Source organism: Mirounga angustirostris, unplaced genomic scaffold (genome assembly GCF_029215605.1).
Source record: "Mirounga angustirostris isolate CCGP_5_RB_7025 unplaced genomic scaffold, mMirAng1.0.hap1 SCAF_11, whole genome shotgun sequence".
Lineage (NCBI taxonomy): Eukaryota > Metazoa > Chordata > Mammalia > Carnivora > Phocidae > Mirounga > Mirounga angustirostris.
In genome coordinates, this window is record NW_026991719.1 from 72,641,459 (window position 1) to 72,667,267 (window position 25,809).

The 25,809-nt window shown below is 33.8% G+C and overlaps 1 protein-coding gene across 2 annotated transcripts in view; it reads left to right on the plus strand.

The window, feature by feature from the left end:
• Positions 1-25,809, plus strand: part of KLHL4 (kelch like family member 4) — a 171,499-nt gene that overhangs the window by 119,278 nt on the left and 26,412 nt on the right. For both annotated transcript variants that reach the window (XM_064574317.1, XM_045880176.2), the window contains 3 exons: positions 7,541-7,765; positions 9,373-9,535; positions 12,229-12,441. In XM_064574317.1, the coding sequence (XP_064430387.1) occupies positions 7,541-7,765; positions 9,373-9,535; positions 12,229-12,441 (601 nt within the window). The remainder of the gene's footprint in view (positions 1-7,540; positions 7,766-9,372; positions 9,536-12,228; positions 12,442-25,809) is intronic.

The window sequence follows — 25,809 nt, forward strand, 5'->3', positions numbered from 1 at the left end:
CCAACCGATACCAAAAGATTGAGATTATTCCCTGCATATTCTCAGACCACAACGCTCTAAAACTGGAACTCAATCACAAGAAAAAATTTGGCAGAAATTCAAACACTTGGAAGCTAAAGACCACTCTGCTCAAGAATGTTTGGGTCAACCAAGAAATCAAAGAAGAACTTAAACAATTCATGGAAATCAATGAGAATGAAAACACATTGGTCCAAAACCTATGGGATCCTGCAAAGGCGGTCCTAAGGGAGAAATACATAGCCATCCAAGCCTCACTCAAAAAAAAATAGAAAAATCCCAAAATCACCAACTAACTCTACACCTTAAAGAACTAGAGAAAAAGCAACAAACAATGCCTAAGCGACACATTAGAAGAGAAATAATTAACATTAGAGCAGAAATCAATGAATTAGAAACGAGAAACACAGTAGATCAGATCAATGAAACTAGAAGTTCGTTCTTCGAAAGAATTAATAAGATTGATAAACCACTGGCCAGACTTATCCAGAGATAAGAGAGAAAGGACCCAAATTAATAAAATTATGAATGAAAGGGGAGAGATCACAACCAACACCAAGGAAATAGAAACAATTATTAGAAATTATTATCAACAATTATATGCCAATAAACTGAGCAATCTAGATGAAATGGAGGACTTTCTGGAAACCTATAAGCTGCCAAGACTGAAGCAGGAAGAAATTGACAACCTGAATAGGCCAATAACCAGTAACGAGATTGAAGCAGGGATCAAAAACCTCCCAAAAAACAAGAGTCCAGAGCCTAATGGATTCCCTGGGGAACTCTACCAAACATTCAAAGAAGAAATAATACAACATCCTTTCCTGATTAAAACTCTCCAGAGTATAGGGATAGAGGGAACATTCCTCAAGCTCATAAAATCCATCTATGAAAAACCCACAGCAAATATCATCCTCAATGGGGACAAGCTGAGAGCCTTTCCCTTAAGATCAGGAACACGTCCAGGGTGCCCACTCTCACCACTGTTGTTCAACATAGTACTAGAAGTCCTAGCAACAGCAATCAGACAACAAAAAGAAATAAAAGGTATTCAAATTGGCAAAGAAGAAGTCAAACTCTCTCTTTTCACAGATGACATGATACTTTATGTGGAAAACCCAAAAGACTCCACCCCCAAATTACTAGAACTCATCCAGCAATTCAGTAATGTGGCAGGATAGAAAAGCAATGCACAGAAATCAGTTGCTTTCTTATACACTAACAACAGAACTGTTGAAAGAGAAATTAAAGAAACAATTCCATTTACAATAGCACCAAAAACCATAAGATACCTCGGAATAAACCTAACCAAAGAGGTAAAGGATCTATACTCTAGGAACTACAAAACACTCATGAAAGAAATTGAAGAAGACACAAAAAGATGAAAAAACATTCCTTGCTCAAGGATCGGAAGAATAAACATTGTTAAAATGTCTTTGCTACCCAGAGCAATCTATACCTTCAATGCCATCCCGATCAAAATTCCAATGACATTTTTCCAAGTGCTGGAACAAACAATCCTAAAATTTGTATGGAATCAGAAAAGGCCCCGAATCGCCAAGGAGATGTTGAAAAAGAAAAACAAAGCTGGGGGCATCACGTTGCCCTATTTCAAGCTATATTACAAAGCAGTGATCACCAAGACAGCATGGTACTGGCGCAAAAACAGACATACAGACCAATGGAACAGAATAGAGAACCCAGATATGGACCCTCAACTCTATGGTCAAATAAACTTTGACAAAGCAGGAAAAAACATGCAATGGAAAAAAGACAGTCTCTTCAATAAATGGTGCTGGGAAAATTGGACAGCCACATGCAGAAGAATGAAACTCGACCATTCTCTAACACCATTCACAAGATAAACTCAAAGTGGATGAAAGACCTCAATGTGAGACAGGAGTCCATCAGAATCCTAGAGGAGAACATAGGCAGTATCCTCTTTGACATCGGCCACAACTTCTTTCAAGATAGATCTCCAAAAGCTAGTGAAACAAAAGCAAAAATGAACTTTTGGGACTTCATCAAGATAAAAAGCTTCTGCACAGCAAAGGAAACAGTCAACAAAACAAAGAGGCAACCCACAGAATGGGAGAAGATATTTGCAAATGACACTGCAGATAAAGGGCTGGTATCCAAAATCTATAAAGAACTTCTCAAACTCAACACCCAAGAAACAAATAATCAAGTCAAAAAGTGGGCAGAAGAGATGAACAGACACTTCTCTGAAGAAGACATACAAATGGCTAACAGACACATGAAAAAATGTTCATCATCATTAGCCATCAGGAAATCAAAATCAAAATCACATTAAGATACCACCTTACACCAGTTAGAATGGGAAAAATGGACAGGGAAAGAAACAGCAAATGTTGGAGAGGTTGTGGAGAAAGGGGAACCCTCTTACACTGTTGGTGGGAATGCAAGTTGGTACAGCCACTTTGGAAAACAGTGTGGAGGTTCCTCAAAAATTTAAAAATAGAGCTACCCTATGACCCAGCAATTGCACTACTGGGTATTTACCCCAAAGACACAGATGTAGTGTAAAGAAGGGCCATATGCACCCCAATGTTTATAGCAGTAATGTCCACAATAGCCAAACTGTGGAAAGAGCCGAGATGCCCTTCAACAGATGAATGGATAAAGAAGATGTGGTCCATATATACAATGGAATATTACTCAGCCATCAGAAAAGATGAATACCCAACTTTTACATCAACATGGATGGAACTGGAAGAGATTATGCTAAGTGAAATAAGTCAAGCAGAGAAAGTCAATTATCATATGGTTTCACTTATTTGTGGAACATAAGGAATAACATGGAGGACATTAAGAGAAGGAAGGGAAAAATGGGCGGGGGGAATTGGAGGGAGAGATGAACCATAAGAGACTATGGACCTGAGAAACAAACAGGGTTTTAGAGGGAAGGGGGGAGGGGGGATCGGTTAGCCCGGTGATGGGTATTAAGGAGGGCACGTACTGCATGAAGCACTGGGTGTTATACGAAAACAATGGATCGTGGGTCACTACATCAAAAACTAATGATGTAGTGTATGGTGACATAACATAATAAAATTTAAAAAAAATGACAGGAAAAAAAAAAAAGAATGACTTAAATGTGAACCTATAATCCCCTTGACTCTATTACCACAGTTTCATATGGAAGGAACTAAGTTTCATTTGAGACTCCATGAGTACCTAGTGTATGGAGAAAAAAAAGGCCCTATGGGAAGTTGCAGAAAACTACAATAATAGTAAAAAACAACTATTTTTGAGTTCCTCACCCTTCATTGGCATTTTGCAAACATAATTTCTAATCCTCACAATAATGCTACAAGATAGTATTGCAGTTTTGCAGATTAGGAAACTGAGGCTCTTAAGGTTACATAGCCAACCCAAGGACGAGCATCTAGAAAGACTGGAAGTGGAATTCTTACTTAAATTATATGTTCCTTTTTGCTATACTGCCACTATTTTAGAAGAAAGAGCAAAACAACAAAAACTGACCTCTCTTTTTAAGGGTCTTAGAATCTATAGAAAACCAAGGTTGAGCACTTAGGGGCAAGAAAGAAAAGAAAGAAAAATAACCTTAAGTATAACAAAACATTAAGGGTAACATTTGTCTATATAAATCAGTATTACATTTCCATTCTTTCATAAAACTATAAAAATAATTTCAATATGCGTGCTTTTTCTTAGAGTGCATTATTTCATTTTTTAAAGATATTTTCTGAATTTTCCCCTTTTGATGTCTAGGAAATGCAATACTTCTTCTGACCTTAATTTTCTTTTTGACTCATAGAGTTAACTTGGAATTAGTTGGTAGATATAGGCATCACACAAGTGACTGGGGCTAACTGTAACTCCTACCATGTATATTAAAAGAATCATCAGAAAGTTGTATGATCACAGAGTCAAAATTTACAAAATGGTCCAATGGTAAACTTTGGGCTTTGTACATAAAGGTATGCAGTAACTTTTCATTTATTAAAAACAATGAATTCTGAGAGACGGTATGGCATGGGATAAATGGGAGGCTAATATAGTTATTTTTAGATCATTTTAAAAATAGATGGAAAGATTTCATTCCTTTTGATGGCTGCATAATATTCCATTGTATATATATTTGCAATGATGTAGATGGAACTGGAGGGTATTATGCTCAGCGAAATAAGTCAATCAAAGAAAGACATTTATCATATGATCTCACTGATATGAGGAATTCTTAATCTCAGGAAACAAACTGAGGGTTGTTGGAGTGGTGGGGGGTGGGAGAGATGGGGTGGCTGGGTGATAGACATTGGGGAGGGTATGTGCTATGGTGAGTGCTGTGAATTGTGTAAGACTGTTGAATCACAGACTTGTACCTCTGAAACAAATAATACATTATATGTTAAAAAAAAAAAAAAAAGAAGAAGATAGCAGGAGGGGAAGAATGAAGGGTGGGAAATTGGAGGGGGAGACGAACCATGAGAGACTATGGACTCTGAAAAACAAACTGAGGGTTCTAGAGAGGAGGGGTTGGGGGAATGGGTTAGTCTGGTGATGGGTATTAAAGAGGGCACGTTCTGCATGGAGCACTGGGTGTTATACGCAAACAGTGAATCATGGAACACTAAACAAAAAAAAAAAAAATAGATGGACAAAATCGCTAAATCAGATATATTCACAGCTATAGGAGCGATCATGTTCTCAGCAATACTACATTAGGTTGGTTTTGTTTCCTCTTGACCAGATCATAAATGAGGGTCAAATAGGAGCTTAGAGATGAATTGAGAAACAATATTTGCAACGTTTAGGGAAGAAGAGTTTTATACACAGAAACATCATAAAATGAGTCCTAAGGAGAGACGTCAGTAAAAAAAAAAAAAAAAAAAAAAAATCTAATTTAAGTTTTCCCATCAGATGTAGAGCTGACATAGTAGGCCAGCTAGGAGATTTACATTCAATTAGTTGAAGCAATAGTGGAGGTAGGTAAACGGGCTGAAGAAATCTTCAGAATTCAAGATATAGAACTACCAGTTATATATGTTCATAGACAAAAATAAGAGATGTGGGATATATTAATCTTCTATATTTCATCTAATGCCCAGAAAGAAAAAAAAAAAAAACTAACTTGGCATAAAACAGACTTCTACATTACTTCAGTGTAAATCTTCTGTATGCACTTGATTAATGTACCTTTGTACAATTTCCTGACTACTTCACTATTAATATTTCTGTAATTTTAGTAAGTAGAGCAGCCTAGTCTTCATTTCCTAATCTAAATTCACTTTTTATTTACTTCCACTACTGAAAAGAGTTTGAAATAAAAGGTTAAAATAGGAAGAAGTGGGTAGGAAGACAGATTTGGGAAGATTGGAATGAGGAAGTAGAAAGATCTGAAAAAGTTCAGAAAAAAATGGGCTGGTTGACAGAATGAAAGTTGATGCATGTTTGTAGATATTCCAGTTTTAACAGGATCATCCAGAGATACTTAGTGTAGAAAAGATATTCTTCTAAGTGGTGTTATTTGACCTTTCAGTAGTAAATGTAGTCAATAGAGCAATTGATCTGTAAATCAGCATTCAGCCAAATCCATCTTATCAGTGAAAGATGGAGGTATTAAAGATAAAGGATAATGAGTATCTGTATATACACAAGTTTTTATTGTGAAAATCTAAACTCTTGAGACATAAATACTTACAATGCAATATTCATCAGAAAATATCTAAAACTACAGAAAAGAAATAAACACTGTCTTCACTAAGCTAATATACATAGAAAAACTTTCAGAAGCAGCCATAGATACAATATACTTTCCTTAAATTTTGACTTGGTATGATCTCATACCATAGCATTATAATTGGTCAGTGGATACAGTTCAGATGTAAACATATTTTCATCATAACTAATGAATTATATTTTCTCCACAAGTTGCCCAGTAGAGTAACAACTGAGAAGTGTTTTTCGCTTATTCCAATGGTTGGCTCTATGCATTTGTGATGAAATTCTGTAAATCTGCCAAAAGCAGTCTTAAGTACACTATATGTGTGAATAATAAATCTTTACTTCCTACCTTGGTTATTAGTCAGAAACTTCCTTGTGCAAAATCAACTTTTACTAAAAAATAGCAGCAGCTATCTGAATGGTAAAAAAGCATTGCTCACAGAACTGACAATTTATTATGTACTAAAGGAGCTAGAAAAATAAGAACAAATGAAACATAAGCCAGCAGAAGGGAGGAAATAATGAAGATTGCAGCAGAAATAAATGATATAGAAACTAAGAAAAAATAGAACAGATCAGTGAAACCAGGAGCTAGTTGTTTCAAAAAATAAAAAAATAAAATTGATAAACGTCTGGCCAGACTTATCAAAAAGAAAAGAGAAAGACCCCAAATAAATAAAATAAAAAATGAGAGAGGACAAATAACCAACACCACAGAAATACAAACAATTATAAGAGAATATTATGAAAAATTATATACCAACAAATTGGACAACATAGAAGAAATGGATAAATTTCTAGAAACATATAAACTACCAAAATAGAAAACTTGAATAGACCGATAACCAGCAAAGAAATTAAATCAGTAATCAGAAGTCTCTCAGTAAACAGAAGTCCAGGGCTTCATGGCTTCATAGGGTAATTCTGCCAAACATTTAAAGAAGATTTGGTACCTATTCTTCTCAAACTATTCCAAAAAATAGAAAAGGAAGGAAAACTTTCTAATTCATTGTATGAGACCAGCATTACCCTGATACCAAAACCAGGTAAAGACTCCACTAAAAAAGAAAACTGCAGGCCAATATTACTGATGAACATGGATGCAAAAATTATCAATTTATTACGAAGTAGTGGCAATTTACTATGGCAGTAGTGACAGTATACTATGGTAGCAAAATTAACATTTTACTAGTTGAGTAGAAAGTGAACTTTTATTAACACATAAAGTAGGTAATATCTCAGAACTAAATTCTTAAATATAATAAATAATTATAAATAATCTTAATCTATTTTTAATTATAATCCTTCATTTTACTGTCATGGAAAATTGTATGAATCAACACCAAAGGCCCTTTTAAAAGGAATTTTCATTCCTGTTTCTTTAGTCACTTGTATTTTAAATCAACACACACACAACTGAATAAAATAAAAGGACATAAATTCATATACTGAATGACCGTAGGTAATTAAAATAATGATGGATGTGTAAAGAGTTGGTAATAGATTCAAATTACCATGTTGACACCTGTGTTAGTACTACTAGTAGCATAGTATAGCCAAAGAAACCGTTACAAGTATACAAACCATATACGTTAAATGAACTGTTTTATTCTGACTCTTCCATTTGTCTCCGACGGCGGCAAAATATTACCTTTGCCTTGTCAACCAGGTTAGAGAATCGTTGGGTACTTTAATTTGAGTTGCAATCACTGATTCTATGCTATAAATTATAGGTACATAAATATAATGTGAATGATGCCAACTAAAATTTTTATACAAGCAATGTTTCCATTTTTTAATATCCCTTTAAAAGGTACCACTACAATCGAAAAATACGATCTCAGAACCAACAGCTGGCTACATATTGGCACCATGAGTGGCCGTAGGCTTCAGTTTGGAGTTGCAGTTATTGATAATAAGCTCTATGTCGTGGGAGGAAGAGATGGTTTAAAAACTTTGAATACTGTGGAATGTTTTAATCCAGTTGGCGAAATCTGGACTGTGATGCCTCCCATGTCAACACATAGGCATGGCTTAGGTAAGAGCTTCATGTTACATAGTTTCTAAAGAATGCATCATTAGTAGATCTTTTTAAAAAATTAATACAGCTGTACATTATTGAGATTTTATTTTATTTTAATTCCAGTATAATTAACATACAGTATTATATAAGTTTCAGGTGTACCATATAGTGATTCCACAATTCCATACATCATCCAGTGCTCATCATGAATGCACATTATTGGGATTTAGCCAAACCCTTAGTCAAAATGTCTCCAAAATGTTGAAAAGCTGAATCAAATGGTAAAAACTTGTGAAACACTTTTTTCTTGTTTCAGATGTCATACTTGTTAATCCTGCCTCCCTTCAAATGTATTTTAAAACGGTACCACTTTAGGAAGAATAAAAAGTTCTGAAAGGAATACATCATTGAGGAACATAAAACTACAATAGGGAGTTTTCTTCTAAACTAAATTTAGAAAAAAAAAAAGGCACTTGATGATGGAAAGACATTGTGTTTCTAATTTGATGAACTTTGTCCCTTCCCATAAGAGGCAAATCTGTATTTCAGCAAAAGGCTTGGGATGCAGGGCCAAAGCAAGGATATTTAGAAAAAACTGCTTTGATTGAGAGCAACTCTAAGTTATACTTAAGCTAGAGACTCCCAAGAAGTTTAAGAAAGATGAAGTGGAGACTTCTGAAACAGCTGGGAACTTTGATTCTCCTGAATATTTGTCAGGGTAAATCTTTCTTCATGGTAGACTCCATAAATTTTCAATATCTTAGAGTTTGTTTAAAAAGCATAATAATTGCCTTATTTTTTTAAGAACTGACTTACACATCTAAAAAGTGGCAGGTATTGTCTTTTTTCCCACATTATCTTAAAAAGTGTCCATGTCAAATGATAAACTATATAATTTTTCAGCTCAGTTGTGTCAGTGTGATTCCTAGACATTGCTTAGAAAACATATCTCACAGAGAAATCATAGCAAGTTTTTAAAATCTAATTGATATTACTAAGAAGGTAGAAGTGATGAAGTTATACCACTGAGATGCTAATTGAGATGGTGAAGAAGGTGGTGGGAAAAGGCTAATTATGTGAATTCCCAGAGAAGCAGTTAGATAGGGGCAATTCATAGTATGTAATGGAACAAATTTCTAACTAAACCTCAAAAATCCCTGTTTATTTGGTTATCTCATATGAATTTTTTATCACTATAATAAAAAGCACGGGTTAAAAAGACCTACTACAGCTAACCTATGAATAAACTATGAATAAACTAAGATTCAGTATAGATGTCTCATCTATCCCTTACATATAAAAAATGGTGTTGAAATTATGCCAGAAAAAATAGTTTGCATTTTCTATTACATCCCTAGAAATGGTGTGTTCCACTACTTCCATTAACTTCAGTATTACAACAATGACACCCTGCCATTATACAATAACTATGCCTGAAAATTTCCTAGGGTTGAGAGACCATGTTTAATTTCATATCAAGATTAGTAAATTATAATGTATACACAAAACCATTTAAGAAACAAAAACAATTTTTTAAACAGCCAGTTGCTTGCAAAATGAAAAAAAAAATTCATTATGTGTGGTATACCTAGGTGAGATCTCATGTTATTTTTATCTCTTAGGTGTAACCACACTCGAAGGACCAATGTATGCTGTCGGTGGTCATGATGGATGGAGTTATCTAAATACCGTAGAAAGATGGGACCCTGAGGGACGTCAATGGAATTATGTGGCCAGTATGTCAACTCCTAGAAGCACAGTTGGTGTTGTTGCATTAAACAATAAGTGAGTAAACCCAAATATGAATGCTCTTTAGTCCCAGGTCATGTGGTACAAACTTCAGTGATGTGATCCATCAATCAATAAGCATTCTCAATGACCAGGACATCGTAGTAATCAGTAATATAAGTCCTTTGTTGGAACTTTCCCTTCATTACATGGAAAATGCTTGTCTAAAATGAACATTTAATTAAATATTCTGTCTTGCCTTGCTATTCAAGCATAGTCCTGGGACCAGCAGCATCAGCATTACCTTAGATCTATTTAGAAATGCTGATGGGGTGCCTGGGTGGCTCAGATGGTTAAGCATCTGCCTTCGGCTCAGGTCATGATCCCATGGTCCTGGGATCAAGCCCCGCATCAGGCTCCCTGCTCTGCAGGAAGCCTGCTTCTCCCTCTCCTGCTCTCCCTGCTTGTGTTCTCTCTCTGGCTGTCTCTCTCTCTGTCAAATAAATAAAATCTTAAAAAAAAAAAAAGAAATGCTGAATTTTAGCCCCACCCTAGACTTCCTGAATCAGAATTGGCATTTAAAAAATATCCTCGGGGCGCCTGGGTGGTTCAGTTGGTTAAGCGACTGCCTTCGGCTCAGGTCATGATCCCGGAGTCCCTGGATTGAGTCCCACATCGGGCTCCCTGCTCAGCGGGGAGTCTGCTTCTCCCTCTGACCCTCCCCCCTCTCATGTGCTCTCTCTCTCTCTCTCATTCTGTCTCAAATAAATAAATAAAATCTTTTTAAAAAAATATCCTCAAGTGACTTGTGAGCAAGTTAAATTTGAGAAGCACTTTTATAGGCAAAGAAGTTCCAATTTTGCCTTCAAGAAGTTACCATTTTTTGCATCATGACTTATTCTTATTAAAACTGGTTAGTTTTATAATAGGGCAAGTCTTTGTGTTCTTTATCATTCACTGTCCTGAGTGTTCAGGGTTCCCAACTTTATAATTACACCGAGTCTTATCTTTCTGAATCTTTCCCCCTTCCTGATCACTTGCCTATGACAGCAAGGTAATATATTAAAACCCAATGACATTAAAGGTTGCTAAGATCTTTGAATCGTTACTTCTTCAGGGCAATTATGCCATTTCTAACAAGAGGCCTTTAGAAACAATGACCAGCATATAGGAGAGACTTTAATGATCACAATTTCAGACACCAGAACTGATCAGTGGCAGGAGACAGCCTTGTGTGTCTGTACTGACTGTATATAAAATCAACATTTCATCATACAACTGGGAAATTTCAGCAAAGATGGTTTATATCACCTTGTGCATGAAGTAGTAAATGTCTATTAAGAGGATACCTAGTCTTACAGTGTCTTAGAGCTTAAAATACTCCTAAATCTGATTATCTTTGGCTTGATCTCAATATCAGGTGACTTGGGAAGTGTCTCCAACCTATTACAGAACAGACTGAAATCATCAAATTTGACTAATTTAATTATGTTTTACTGACATGCTATTATTCACAACTGAGCATGAAGGGCAGTTATAAACATATGGTTTAGTAAATGTTTATGTTTTTTATTGATGCAGAATTAATTTAAATTAGATTAAAAATACTGCTCATCATAAGAATTGGCATTCTAAAATTTATGGAAGAAATGGGATAGCTAATATATCTTCTTAGGAAAAAATCCAGTTTGTTGATTCTATCTTATTCCCTTAGTCGTTTATTAAGTTAGTCTTCTTAATGACAAATGTTTTTTTAATATATTTTATTTTATTTTATTGTTATGTTAATCACCATACATTGCATCATTAGTTTTTGATGTAGTGTTCCATGATTCATTGTTTGCGTATAACACCCAGTGTTCCATGCAGAACATGCCCTCTCTAATACCCATCACCAGGCTAACCCATCCCCCCACACCCTCCCCTCTAGAACCCTCAGTTTGTTTCTCAAAGTCTATAGTCTCTCATGGTTCATCTCCCCCTCCAATTCCCCCCCTTCATTTTTCCCTTCCTGTTATCTTCTTTTTTTTAACATATAATATATTATTTGTTTCAGAGATACAGATCTGTGATTCAACAGTTTTGCACAATTCACAGCGCTCACCATAGCACATACCCTCCCCAATGTCTATCGCCCAGCCACCCCATCTCTCCCACCCCCCACCACTCCAACAACCCTCAGTTTGTTTCCTGAGATTAAGAATTCCTCATATCAGTGAGATCATATGATACATGTCTTTCTCTGATTGACTTATTTCATGACAAATGTTTTTAATACTAAGTAAAACAGTTCATAAAGATAAAAGGGATTTTAATGCTATGCAGTTGAACCTAGCCAAAATCATAAGGTTGCTGGAGTAAGTCTTTGGAAACATCCTACCTACCCATTTTATATTTTAATTTCCAGGTTTATTGAGGCATTGACAAATACTGCCAATGCTTTTGATATCTCCTTTCTCTCTCTGTCTTCATTTCTCATGGAATGTTTTAGTCCATTGTGTCAAACTTTCACAAAAATGATGAAGCATGGGAGGTTTGGAGTAGATTAGACCTTGAAAAATGCCTTTAGGTAACTATCCATTCACAAACTCAGGGCATCCACTACAAAATACTAAGGGAGCAGAACATATAGTCATAAACTTGAGTGCTTTGTACAAGGTGTTTTTACATTTATTCGATGCACAAATTGAAAGTGTTTTATACACACACACGCACACACACACACACACACTTCTGCTCTTTTTTCCTAGACTATATGCTATTGGTGGTCGTGATGGAAGTTCCTGCCTCAAATCAATGGAATACTTTGACCCACACACTAACAAGTGGAGTCTGTGTGCTTCAATGTCCAAAAGACGTGGAGGTGTGGGAGTTGCAGCATACAATGGATTCTTATATGTTGCTGGGGGTCATGATGCCCCTGCTTCTAGCCATTGCTCCAGGCTTTCCGGCTGTGTGGAACGGTAAAATATTTCTATTTATTTATGTATGTATTTTTTTTTTTCAGAAATGAGAAAGATTTTTAGGCTACTAGAAAGTTGTCTCCCAAATAAGTGTTAATCTTTTCAGAGGATTAGGTTTTTTTTTTGTAAAATTGCACACTTACTCCTAGGCTCAAAATATTTTGAAGAAATTCTTCTAATGTATTTTAGGTGTATCATAAGAAATATATTTTTTAAATATTCTTTTATTGTTTGAAAATCACCATATAAAGTAATGAAATAAAAGGGATGCAAGAATAAAGAAATTTAATGCCAAACTATATCACTCAAACTATTCACCATCTCAAATCAATATGACTTTACTATTTCAAAAACTATATTAGTCCCCAAAGGATGAAAGCTCTACAGAAAGAATTCCCAAAAAGAGATGCTAATTATATTTTGAACAATAACACTATTTTATTAAGTATTTGATTTTCTAAAGGTAACTTCTTTAAATGGGAGACATTTGTTTGGATAAGGTGTGATAGGCTTGTTCAGTAACTCATTCATATGATTTGTAGTTATAACATTCACATTCTCTTCAAGAGTGTATATAATATATATATATATATGTTATAGACAATAGATATTTATATATATATATTTATATATAATAGTTAAAAGATATTAACCTAAGGCCAAGTGACAAATTTGCAATTAATAAGGTTATCAGAATTCAGAAGATGGAGATCAGTATGGGATGATGTCCTCAAAAAATTCATGGAGGAAGTGGAATTTATACTTTGTATATACACAATATAATGAAGGGAATTTCAGGTCTAGAAAAATTCACAATCCAAACCATGGATATAAAGGAGATAGATTTGTAGATAAAAGCAGAGACTTTAGGTTGAAATGTAATTTGGGAGGACAATTCAAAACACAAATAAGTACCAGATCATTTGATAGCCTGAAATGTCAAAGTGGAAACTTTTGGATTTTATCTTGTAGTGAAGGGACAATGAAATTTAAGGGGAGTGGAATATCACAAAGAAAACTGTTTAGGGGAAATTGATCTAACAGTGATATAGAGGATAGAATTTGGGAAGAAAAGACTAAAGGGACAAATATGAATATTATATGTTTTCTTCTGAGAAACATACCACTGAATCATAATTGATAACACTAATACTCTGTTTCTTATAGGAAATAATTGATCTGTGGTAGGTTTTTTAAAAAGGTTAATCATATTAAAACCATATGATCATTTAAATTGATGCAGAAAAAGTACAACATCCATTCATGATAAAAATAAAAACTCAAAAAGGAGATTAGAAGGACCATACTTCAACATAATAAAGGTCATATATATGAAAAACCAGCAACAGCAGCTAGAGTTTTTCCTCTAAGATCAGGAACAGGACAAGGATATCCACTCTCACCACTTTTATTCAACACAGTACTGGAAGTCTAAGCCACAGCAATCAGAGAAAATAAATAAATAAATAAATAAATAAATAAATAAATAAATAAATAATAAAAGGCATTCAAATAAGCGAGGAAGAAGTCAAACTTCCACTATTTGAAGATAACATGATACTATACCTAGAAAATCCTAAAGACTCCAAAAAAAAAATCTACTAGAACTAATAAATGAATTCAGTAAAGTCTCAGGATACAAAATCAATGTACAGAAATCTGTTCTATTTCTATATACTAATAATTAAAGAGCAGAAAGAGAAGAAAACAGTCTCATTTACAATTGTACAAAAGCAATAAAATATCTAGAAAAAATAACTTAACCAAAGAGGTGAAAGTCCTGTTCTCTGAAAACCATAAAACACTGATAAAAGAAATTGAAGATGACACCAAAAATGGAAAGGCATGCCATGCTCAAAGAATGGAAGAACAAACACTGTTAAAATGTGTATACTACCCAAGGCAATCTACACATTTAATGCAGTCCTTATCAAAATACCAACAACATTTTTTTCACAAAGCTAGAACAAACAACCCTAAAATTCATATGGAACCAAAAAAGACCCCAAATAACCAAAGCAATCTTGAAAAAGAAAAGCAAAGCTGGAGGCATCACAATTCCAGGTTTCAAGTTATATTACAGAGCTGTAGTGATCAAAAAAGTATGGTACTGGTACAAAAATAGACTCATAGATCAACGTAACAGTACAGAGAACCCAGAAATGAACCCACAACTCTATCGTCAACTAATCCTCGACAAAGCAAGAAAGAATATCCAGTGGAAATAAGACAATCTCTTCAACAAATGATGTTGGGAGAACTAGATAGCAACATGCAAAACAATGAAACTGGACCACTTTCTTACACCATACACAAAAATAAACTGAAAATGGATTAAGAACCTAAATGTTAGACATGAGACCATAAAAATTCTAGAAAAGAGCACAGGCAGTAATTTCTGTGATATCAGCCTTAGCAACATTTTTGTATATATGTCTTCTGAAGCAAGGGAAACAAAAGCAAAAATAAACTGTTGGGACTACATGAAAATAAAAATCTTCTGCACAACAAAGGAATCAATCAACAAAACTACAAGACAAACTACTGAAGGAAGATATTTGCAAACAACATATCTGATAAAAGGTTAGTATCCAAAATATACAAAGAACTCATAGAACTCAACAGCAAAAATACCCCAAATAATCCAATTTAAAAAATGGCAGAAGGCATGAACAGACAGTTCTCCAAAGAAAACATACAGATGAATAGATTTTTTTCAAAAAACAGAAACAAAAACATTCAGATGGCCAAGAGACACATGAAAAGACTCTCAACATCACTCATTATTACAGAAATGCAAGTCAAAACTACAATGAGATATCACATCTGGTCTGAATGGCTGGTCTGAATAGCTAAACGCAACAATAGGAGAAAGAAGTGTTTGAGAGGATGTGGCGGAAAAGGAACCTTCTTGCATTCTCAGTGGGAATGCAAAAGGGTGCCACTACCATGGAAGATAGAATGGAGGTTCCTCTAAAAGTTAAAAATATAACTACCTTACGATCCAGTAATTGCAGTACTGGGTATTTACACAAAATAATACCAAAAAACTTGAAAGGAATAGATGCACATGCTTATTGGAGCATAATTTACAATAATCAAATTATGGAAGTAGCCCAAGTGTCCATTGCCAGATGAATGGATAATTAATATGTAGTATATATGTACCATTGAATATTATTCAGCCATAAAAAAGAATGACATCTTTCCACTTGCAACAACATGGATGGAGCTAGAGAGTATTATGCTAACTGAAATAAGTCAGAGAAAGACACATACCATATGACTTCAATCATATGTTGAATTTAAGAAACAAAACAAAGAAGCAAAAGGAAAGAGTGAGATCGAGAGAGAGAAACCTAAATTAAGACTCTTAAATATAGAGAATAAACTGACGATTACCAGAGGGCAGATGAGTGGGAGGATGGATGAAATATATAATGGGGATTAAAGAGTAAACTTCTCATGATGAGCACTGAGTAATGTATAGAATTGTTGAATCAATATATTGTACACCTGAGACTAATATAACACTGTATGTTAATTTTACTGGGATTAAAACAAAAAACTTAATAAAAAAAAGTTTAATCCTAAGTGACTGGCTTCCTGCTATTCAGCATATCTTTGAGATGCTTCTCCTAAGATTGGTTCTTAAGAGACACAAAAAAGAAAAAAAAAATTTAACCTTATGCAAAATATAAACAAAGTCAATCACTGCCTCAAATATTTAATATATTATAGCTAAATATATGTGATGCTAAGATTATCCACACTAGTTCTCCCCATAGTTAGCAAAGTAATAGTTGATCACCTTTTCATTATGCTAGGTTATTTTTACATAACATAAAATTTACCATTTAACCACTCTCAAACGTGAAATTTAGTGCCATTAAGTACATTCACATTGTTGTGAAAACATTACCAATCATTCATATCCAGATCTTTTTTTTTTTTGTCTCCTCAAACTGAAACTGTACTCATTAAACCAAAAAAAAACACCATTCCTCCCTCACCTCAGCCACTGGCCACCACCACTTTATTTTCTGTTTCTATGAATTTGACAACTCTAGGTACGTCATAAAAGTGGAATCATAAGTAGTTACCCTTTAGAGCATAATTCTTCAAAATTCATCCATGTTATTCCATTTGTCAGAATTTCCTTTCCTTTTAAAGCTTAACAATATTACATTATATGTACATACTGTGTTTTGTTTATTCTTTCATTCAGTGGTGAACAATTGGTTTGCTTCCACCTTTTGGTTACTGTGAATATTGCTGCTATGAATATATGTGTACAAATATCTGGTTGAAACTTTGTTTCAATACTTTTGGGTATATACTAAGAAGTGAAATTATTAAATGTTAATGGTACTTTTAAATTTTTGAGGAGCATACATACTGTTTCCCATAGCAGCTGCATGATTTTATATTCCCATCGAAGCGAAAGTGTTCCAATTTCTGCACATCATCACCAACACTTATTATTTTCTTTTTTGTTTTTTATTTTTAATAGTTATCCCAATGTATTTGAAGGGGTGTCTCTTTGTGGATGAAATTTGAGTTTCCCTAATGATTAGTCAAGTAATGGATTTATATAAAATCAATTAAATATTATGTAATTATATAAATTACATATATATTTATTATATAAATTACATATATATAAAATCAATTATATATTACATAATTATATAAATTATATATATAATCAATTAATATTAGAGATTTCATATGGATTGTCATTTGCAACAACATGGATGGAGTTAGAAAGTATTATGCTAAGTGAAATAAGTCAGTAAGAGAAAGACAAATATCATATGATTTCACTCATATGTTGAATTTAAGAAACAAAACAAAGAAGCAAAAGGAAAGTGATTTTATATGGATTTACAACGGATTATTTTACCACTGCAAAAAAATGTTGGCTTTATGTTAGAGATTGCACCGAATCTGTAGATCACTTGGGTGATATTGCCATCTTAACATTGAGTTTTCTAATCCAGGAACATGAGGTATCTATTTATTGGTGTCTAGATTCTTCTTTCCACTGCAGATGCATTTTACCTATTTTTCTTGCCTAATTGCTCTGACTTGGGAGTTTCAGTACTATATTGAATAGAGATGGTAAAATTGTCATCCTTATCTTGTTCCTTATCTTAAAGGAAAAGTCTTCAGTCTTTCACCACTGAGTATGATGTTAGCCCTGTGTTTCCCATATAAAGTCTTTATTATGTTGATGCAGCTTTTTTCTATTCCTAATTTGGTCAGTGTTTTCATCATAAAAATATGATGGATTTTGTCACGTACTTTTATCTGCATCAGTTGAGATGCTCACGTGTATTACCTTCCCCTTCATTCTGCCAATGTGTCAGTTGATTGGTTTTCATATGATTACCCTTGTATTCCAGGAATAAATCCCACTTTACTATTGTGTCTTATCATTTTAATAATGCTGCTGAATTGTTTGCTAGTATTACATTGAAATTTTTTGGCTTTGATGTCAGTGTAATGCTTACCTGATAAAATAAGCTTAGAAGAATTACTTCTTCAGCATTTGGAAGAAGATGAGAGGATTGGTGTTAATTCTCTAAATGTTAGGAAAAACTGACCAATAAATCATGTGGTCCTAAGCTTTCCTTTGGTGGATACTTTTGATTACTTTGTGGGGAGACCACATCTTCTTAAAATTATAGCTCTGTTCAGATTTTCTGTTTCATGATGGTTTAAAATTGGTAGGTTGTGTATTTCTAAAAATGTGCCCATTTAATAAATGTTATGCAAATTATTGGTGTACAATTGTTCATAACACTCTCTTTAAATCCTCCTTTGTTCTGTAAAATTGGTACTAATGCTCCCTCTTTCTTATGTTTTTGCATTAAGGGATTCATTTCATGTGAAATTGTAGTTACTTGGGTACTTGATATTTTTTTAATAATTATTTTATTTGAGTGTAGTTGACACACAATGTTATATTATTTTCAGGTGTACAACATAATGATTAAACAAGTTTATACATCATGATATGCTGACCACAAGTGTAGATACCATTACTATTACAATACTAACACTATTTAATATTATGGATTATATTCTTTATGCTGTTACTTTTATCCCCATGGCATTCACTCCATACCTGGATATATTTAAAGTTATGACTCTGTTTTTTTGTTTGTTTATTCATTTTATCTTAGATTCCACATATGAGTGAAATCATATGTTATTTGTCTTTCACAGTTTGCCTTATTTCACTTAGCATAATATAATCCATCCTTGTTTTCACAAATGGCACAGTCTCGTTCATTTGTTTTTGTTTTTTTTTTTTTGGGTTTTTTTGGCTCCACAATATTCTAGTGTGTGTGTGTGTGTGTGTGTGTGTGTGTGTGTGTGTGTATCTTCCTTATCCATTCATCTATTGGCGGACACTTAGGTTGCTTCCATATTCAACTATTGTAAATAATTCTTCAATAAACATAGGGGTACATATATCCTTTTGAAGTAAGATTTAAATTTTCTTTGGCTAATTCCACCCAGTATTGGAATTACTGGATCATATTGTGTTAGTATTTTCAATTATTGAGAAACTCCATACTGTTTTCCACAGTGGCTGCACTAATTTACATTCACAACAAGTATATCAGGTTCTTTTTCCTCCACATCCTCACCAACACATTACTTCTTGTCTTTTGATTTTAGCCATTCTGACAGGTATAAGTGATAACTGGTTATGGTTTTTATTTCCATTTCCCTGATGATTACTGATGATGAGTCACTTTGCAAGTCTCTGTTGAATATCTGAATGCCTTTTTTTGAAAATTGTCTATTCAGATACTCTACCCGTTTTTATTTTATTTTAATTTTATTTTATTAGGTTATATTAATCACCATACATTACATCATTAGTTTTTGATGTAGAGTTCCATGATTCTTTCTTTAAATCAGATTGTTTACTTTTTTTGTGTTGAGTTATATAAGTTCTTTGTATATTTTGGATATTAATCCCTTATCATATATATCATTTGCAAATATCTTCTACTATTCAATAGATTGTTTTTAGTGTTGTTGATGATTTCCTTAGCTATGAAAAAGCTTTTTATTTTGATGTAGTCCTATAGTTTATTTTTGCCCCTGCTTCCCTTGCCTTTGGAACCTGATCTAGAAAAATGTTGCTAAGGCTGATGTCCAAGAAATTCCTTCCTATGTTCTTTTCTAGAAGTTTTATGGTTTCAGGTCTCACATTTAGATCTTTATTCCTTTTTGAGTTTTTTGGTGTGTGATTTTAGAAAATGGTCCAGTTCCATTCTTTTTAAAGTACCTGTGCAAAAAAAAAAAAAAAAAAAAAAAAAAAAAAAAAAAGTACCTGTGCGGTTTTCACACCATTTCTTAAAGAAACTGTCTTTGCCCCATTGTATATTCTTGCTTTCATTGTCATAGATTAATTGACCATATAACACTGGATTTGTTTCTGAGCTCTCTTTCTTGTTCCACTACTCCATGTATCTATTTCTCTGCCACTACCATACTATATTGATGACTACAGCTTTGTAGTATATCTCGAAATCTGGAATTTTGTGATATCTACAACTTTCTTATTCTTTCTCAAGATTGCTTTGGCTAGTCAGGGTCTTTGTGGTTCCATACAAATTTTATGATTGTTTGTTCTAGTTCTGTGAAAAATGCTGTTGGTGCTTTTACAGGTATTGCATAGGCTTTGTACATCACTATGGATAATATGGACATTTACAATATTAATTTTTTCCAATCCATAAGCATGAAATATCTTTCCACTTGTCGTATAGCTTTCAATTTCTTGCATCAGTGTTTTATAGTTTTCAGAGTACAGATTTTTCATCTCTGGTTAAATTTATTCATAGGTATTTTATTCTTTTTGGTTCAGTTGTAAATGGAGCTTTTTTTCTTAATTTCTTTTACTGCTACTTCATTATTAGTTTATGGAAATGCTACCAATTATGGGGTATTAAATTTCTATCCTGCAACTTTACTGAGTTCATTTATTACTTCTAGTAGTTTTTTGGTGGAATCTTTATGGTTTCTCATCTAAAGTATCATGTCATCAGAAAATAATGACAGTTTAGCTTCTTCTTTTCCAATACAGATGTTAGCTGTGGGTTTTTCATATGTGGCTTTTATTATTGATTTATGTTTCTTCTAAACCTACTTTGTTGTGGGTGTTTATTATGAATGGACGTTGTATTTGTCAGATGCTTTTTCTGCTTCTATTGAAACGATCATTTTTTTTTCTCATTTCTCTTGTTGATGTAATGTATCACATCAATTGATTTGTGAATATTGAGCCACATTCGCATCCCAGGAATAAATCCCACTTGATTGTGGTGAATGATTTCTTTTAATATATTATGGATTTGGTTTGCTAATATTTTGTTGGGGATTTTTGTACATATGTTCATTAGAAATATTGGCCTTTATTTTTCTATTTTTAGTATCTATTCTGGCTGTGGTATCAGCTTAATGCTGGCCTCATAGAATAAATTTAGAAGTTTTAATTTCTTTTCTATCTCATGGAATAGTTTGAGAAGAATAGGCATTACCTCTTCCTTAAATGTTTGGTAGAATTCACCTGTGAAGCCAACTGGTTCTGGACTTTTGCTTGCTGGGAGTTTTTGGATTGATTCAACTTAATTGCTAGTAATCGTTTTGTTCAAAGGTTCTATTTCTTCCTGATTCAGTTTTGGGAAGTTATTTTTTTTTTCTAAGAATTTATCCATTTCTTCTACATCATCCAATTCATTGGCAAATAATTTTATAATATTATCTTATAATTATTTGTATTTATGAGGTATCAGTTGTTATTTTTCCTCTTTCATTTCTAATTTTGTTCATTTGAGTCATCTCTCTCTCCCTCCCTCTCTCTCTCTTAATGATTGGCTAAAGTTCATCTATTTTGTTGATCCTTTCAAAGAATCAGATCCTTGTTTCATTGGTATGTTCTATTATTTATTTATTTATTTATTTATTTATTTATTTTAGTTTGTATTTCATTTATCTCTGCTCTAATCATTGTTATATCTTCCCTTCTACTGGTTTTGGTTTTCATTTATTGTTCTCTTTCTAGCTTCTCTAGATATAAGGTTAGGTTATTTATTTGAGATTTTTCTTGCTTCTTGAGGTAAGCCTTTATTGCTATAAACTTTTCTCTTAGAACAGCTTTTGCTACATTCCAAAGATTTTGGGACATTGTATTTTCATTTTCATTTGTCTCCATGTATTTTTTATTTACTCTTTGATTTCTTGGTTGACCCATTCATTGTTTATTAGGACATTATTCAACCTCCATGAATTAGTGTTCTTTCCAGATTTTTTCTTGTAGTTGATTTCTAATTTCATAGCATTGTGGTTGGAAAAGATGCATGGTATAACTTCAACCTGTTTGTGGCCTAATATGTGGTCTATTCTAGTGAATATTCCTTGTGCACTTAAAAAAAAATGTGTATTCTCTTGTTTTAGGATGGAATGTTCTGAATATACCTGTTAAATCCATCTGGCTCAGTGTGTCATCCAATGTCACTGTTTCCTTGTTGATTTTGTTTTGATCTATTGACATAAGTGAGATATTACATTTCCCTACCATTATTGTATTATATCAATTTCTTCTCTTATGCTTGTTTTTAAATATTTTATTTATTTGGGTGCTCCCATGTTGGATGTATAAATATTTACAATTGTTATATCTTCTTGTTTGATTGTTCCCTTTGCAATTTTATAGTGTCCATCTTTGTATCTTGTTACAGTCTTTGTTTTAAAATCTATTTTGTCCGATATAAGTATTGTTACCCCAGCTTTCTTTTCATATCCACTTGCATGATAAATTCTTCTCTATCCCTTCACTTTCAATCTGCATTTGTCTTTAGGTCTAAAATCAATCTGTTTTAGGGAGAATATTGATGAATCTTGCTTTTTCATCCATTCCATCACACTATACCTTTTGCTTGGAGTGTTTCATCCATTTACATCCAAAGTAATTACTGATAGGCTTGTACTTACTACATGTTGTTACTTGTTTTATGGTTGTTTTTGTAGTTCTTTGTTCCTTTCTTCTGCTGCTCTCTTCTCTCATTGTTTGTTGGCTTTTTAAATGACATAATTAGATTCCTTTCTCTTTATTTTTTGTATATCACTAGTTTCTGAACTGTGGTTGCCATTAGGTTTTAATATAACATCTTATGCATGTAGCAGTGTAGATTAAGTTGACAGTTGCTTAAGTTTGAATCCATTCTTTCTCCTCTTCTCCCAGGTTTTAATCCTTTCATTGATTTTTATAGATATATTTTATTTTACTGCTTCTGTGTTTCCTACTATTTTTACTCCTACTTATGATCTTTCCATTCCACTCAAAGAGGGACAGGTAACATTTCATGTAGGGCTGGTTTAGTGGTTATGAATTCCTTTAAATTTTGTTTGGGAAATTTTTTATATTTCCATTTTGTATTATAACACTGTTGGAGAGCACATTCTTGGCTGCTGTTTTTGTTGTTGTTGTTGTTTGTTTTTCTTTTAGCACTTTGGAATATATCATGCCACTCCTTCTGATGTGCAAAGTTTCTGCTGAAAAATCACTTTATAGTATTACAGGTTTCTCCTTGCATATAACTGTTTTTTTTTTATTTGTTTGTTTCTTTGTTTTGTTTTCTCTTGCTGCTTTTAAAATTTTCTCTTTATCACCACTTTTTTGCCATTTTAATTACTATGTGTTTTGGTATGGAACTGTTTGGGTAGATTCTGGGCGTGCTTTCTGTGCCTCTTGGATCTGGATTACTGTTTCCTTCTCCATATTTCATATGTTTCCAGCTACTATTTCTTCAAATAAATTTTCTGTCCGCTTTTCTAAGTTTTATCCTTCTGGGATCCTTATAATGCAAATGTTACTATGCTTGATGGTGTCACTGAGTTCTCTAAGTTTATTTTCATTTTTTATTATTTTCTTCTCTCCTGTTCAGCTTGATTGCTTTCCATTACTCTGGTCCTCCAGGTGGCTGATCCATTCTTGTTCTTTTTCTAGTCTACTATTTTTATTGTTATGTTAATCACCATACATTACATCATTTATTTTTGTTGTAGTGTTCCATGATTCATTGTTTGCGTATAACACCCAGTGCTCCATGCAGAATGTGCCCTCCTTAATACCCATCACCAGGCTAACACATCCTCCCACCCCCCTCCCCTCTAGAACCCTCAGTTTTTTTCAGAGTCCATCGTATCTCATGGTTTGTCAACCCCTCTGATTTCTATCCCCTGCATTCTTCCCCTCCTGCTATCTTCTCCTTTTTTTTTTTTTAACATATATTGTATTATTTGTTTCAGAGGTACAGATATGTGATTCAACAGTCTTGCACAATTGACAGCACTCACCATAGCACATACCTTCCCCAATGTCTAACACCCAGCCAACCCAACCCTCTTATCCCCACCACTCCAGCAACCCTCAGTTGCTGAGATTAATAATTCCCCATATCAGTGAGGTCATGACACATGTCTTTCTCTGATTGACTTATTTCGCTCAGCATAACACCCTCCAGTTCCATCCATGTCGTTACAAATAGCAAGATCTCATTCCTTTTGATGGCTGTATAATATTCCGTTGTGTATATATATATATATATATATATATATATATATATATATATATACCAAATCTTCTTTATCCATTCATCTGTCAATGGACATCTTGACTCTTTCCTCAGTTTAGCTATTGTGGACATTACTGCTATAAACATCAGGGTGCACGTACCCCTTCAGACCCCTACATTTGTATCTTTGGGATAAATATCCAGTAGTGCAATTGCTGGGTCGTATGGTAGCTCTATTTTCAACTTTTTGAGGAAACTATAATGTTTTCCAGAGTGGCTGCACCAGCTTGCATTCCCACCAACGGTGTAGGAGGGTTCCCTTTTCCCCACATCCCCGCCAACATCTGTCATTTCCTGACTTGTTACATTTAGCCATTCTGACAGGTGTGAGCTGATATCTCATTGAGGTTTTGATTTGGATTTCCCTGATGCTGAGCAATGTTGAGCACTTTTTCATGTGTCTGTTAGCCATTAGGATGTCTTCTTTGCAGAAATGTCTCTTCATGTCTTCTGCCCATTTCTTGATTGGATCATTTGTTCTTTGAGTGTTGAGTTTGATAAGTCCTTTATAGATTTTGGATACTAGCCCTTTATCTGATATGTCACTTGCAAATATCTTCTCCCATTCTGTCGGTTGTCTTTTGGTTTTGTTGACTGAGAATGATATTCGCTGTGAGCTTCTCATAGATGGATTTTATGATATTGAGGTATGTACCCTCTATTCCTATACTATGAAGAGTTTTGATCAAGAAAGGATGCCATACTTTGTCAAATGCTTTTTCTGCATCTCTTGAGAAGATCATATGGTTCTTATTTTTTCTTTTATTAATGTATTGCATCACATTAATTGATTTGCGGATGTTGAACCAATCTTGCAGCCCAGGGATAAATCCCACTTGGTCTTGGTGAATAATCCTTTTAATGTACTGTTGGATCCTATTGGCTAGTATTTTGGTGAGAAGTTTTGCATCCATGTTCACCAGGGATATTGGTCTGTAATTCTCCTTTTTGATGGGGTCTTTGTCTGGTTTTGGAATCAAGGTAATGATGACCTCATAAAATGAGTTTGGATGTTTTCCTTCCATTTCAATTTTTTGGAACAGTTTCAGAAGAATAGGTATTAATTCTTCTTGAAATGTTTGGTAGAATTCCCCTGGGAAGCCATCTGGCCCTGGGCTTTTGTTTGTTGGGAGATTTTTGATGACTGCTTCAATTTCCTTAGTGGTTATAGGTCTGTTCAGGTTTTCTATTTCATCCTGGTTCAGTTTTGGTAGTTGATACATCTCTAGGAATGCATCCATCTCTTCCAAGTTATCTAATTTGCTGGCATAGAGTTGCTCATACTATGTTCTTATAATTGTTTGTATTTCTTTGGTGTTGGTTGTGATCTCTCCTCTTTCATTCCTTATTTTGTTGATTTGGGTCATTTCTCTTCTCTTTTTGATAAGTCTGGCCAGGGGTTTATCAATCTTGTTAATTCTTTCAAAGAACCAGCTCCTGGTTTCGTTGATCTGTTCTACTGTTCTTTTAGTTTCTATTTCATTGATTTCTGCTCTGATCTTTATTATTTCTCTTCTCCTGCTGGGTTTAGGCTTTATTTGCTGTTCTTTCTCCAGCTCCTTTAGGTGGAGGGTTAGGTTGTGTACTTGAGACCTTTCTTGTTTCTTGAGAAAGGCTTGTATTGCTATATACTTTCCTCTTAGGACTGCCTTTGCTGCATCCCAAAGATTTTGAATAGTTGTGTTTTCATTTTCATTGGTTTCCA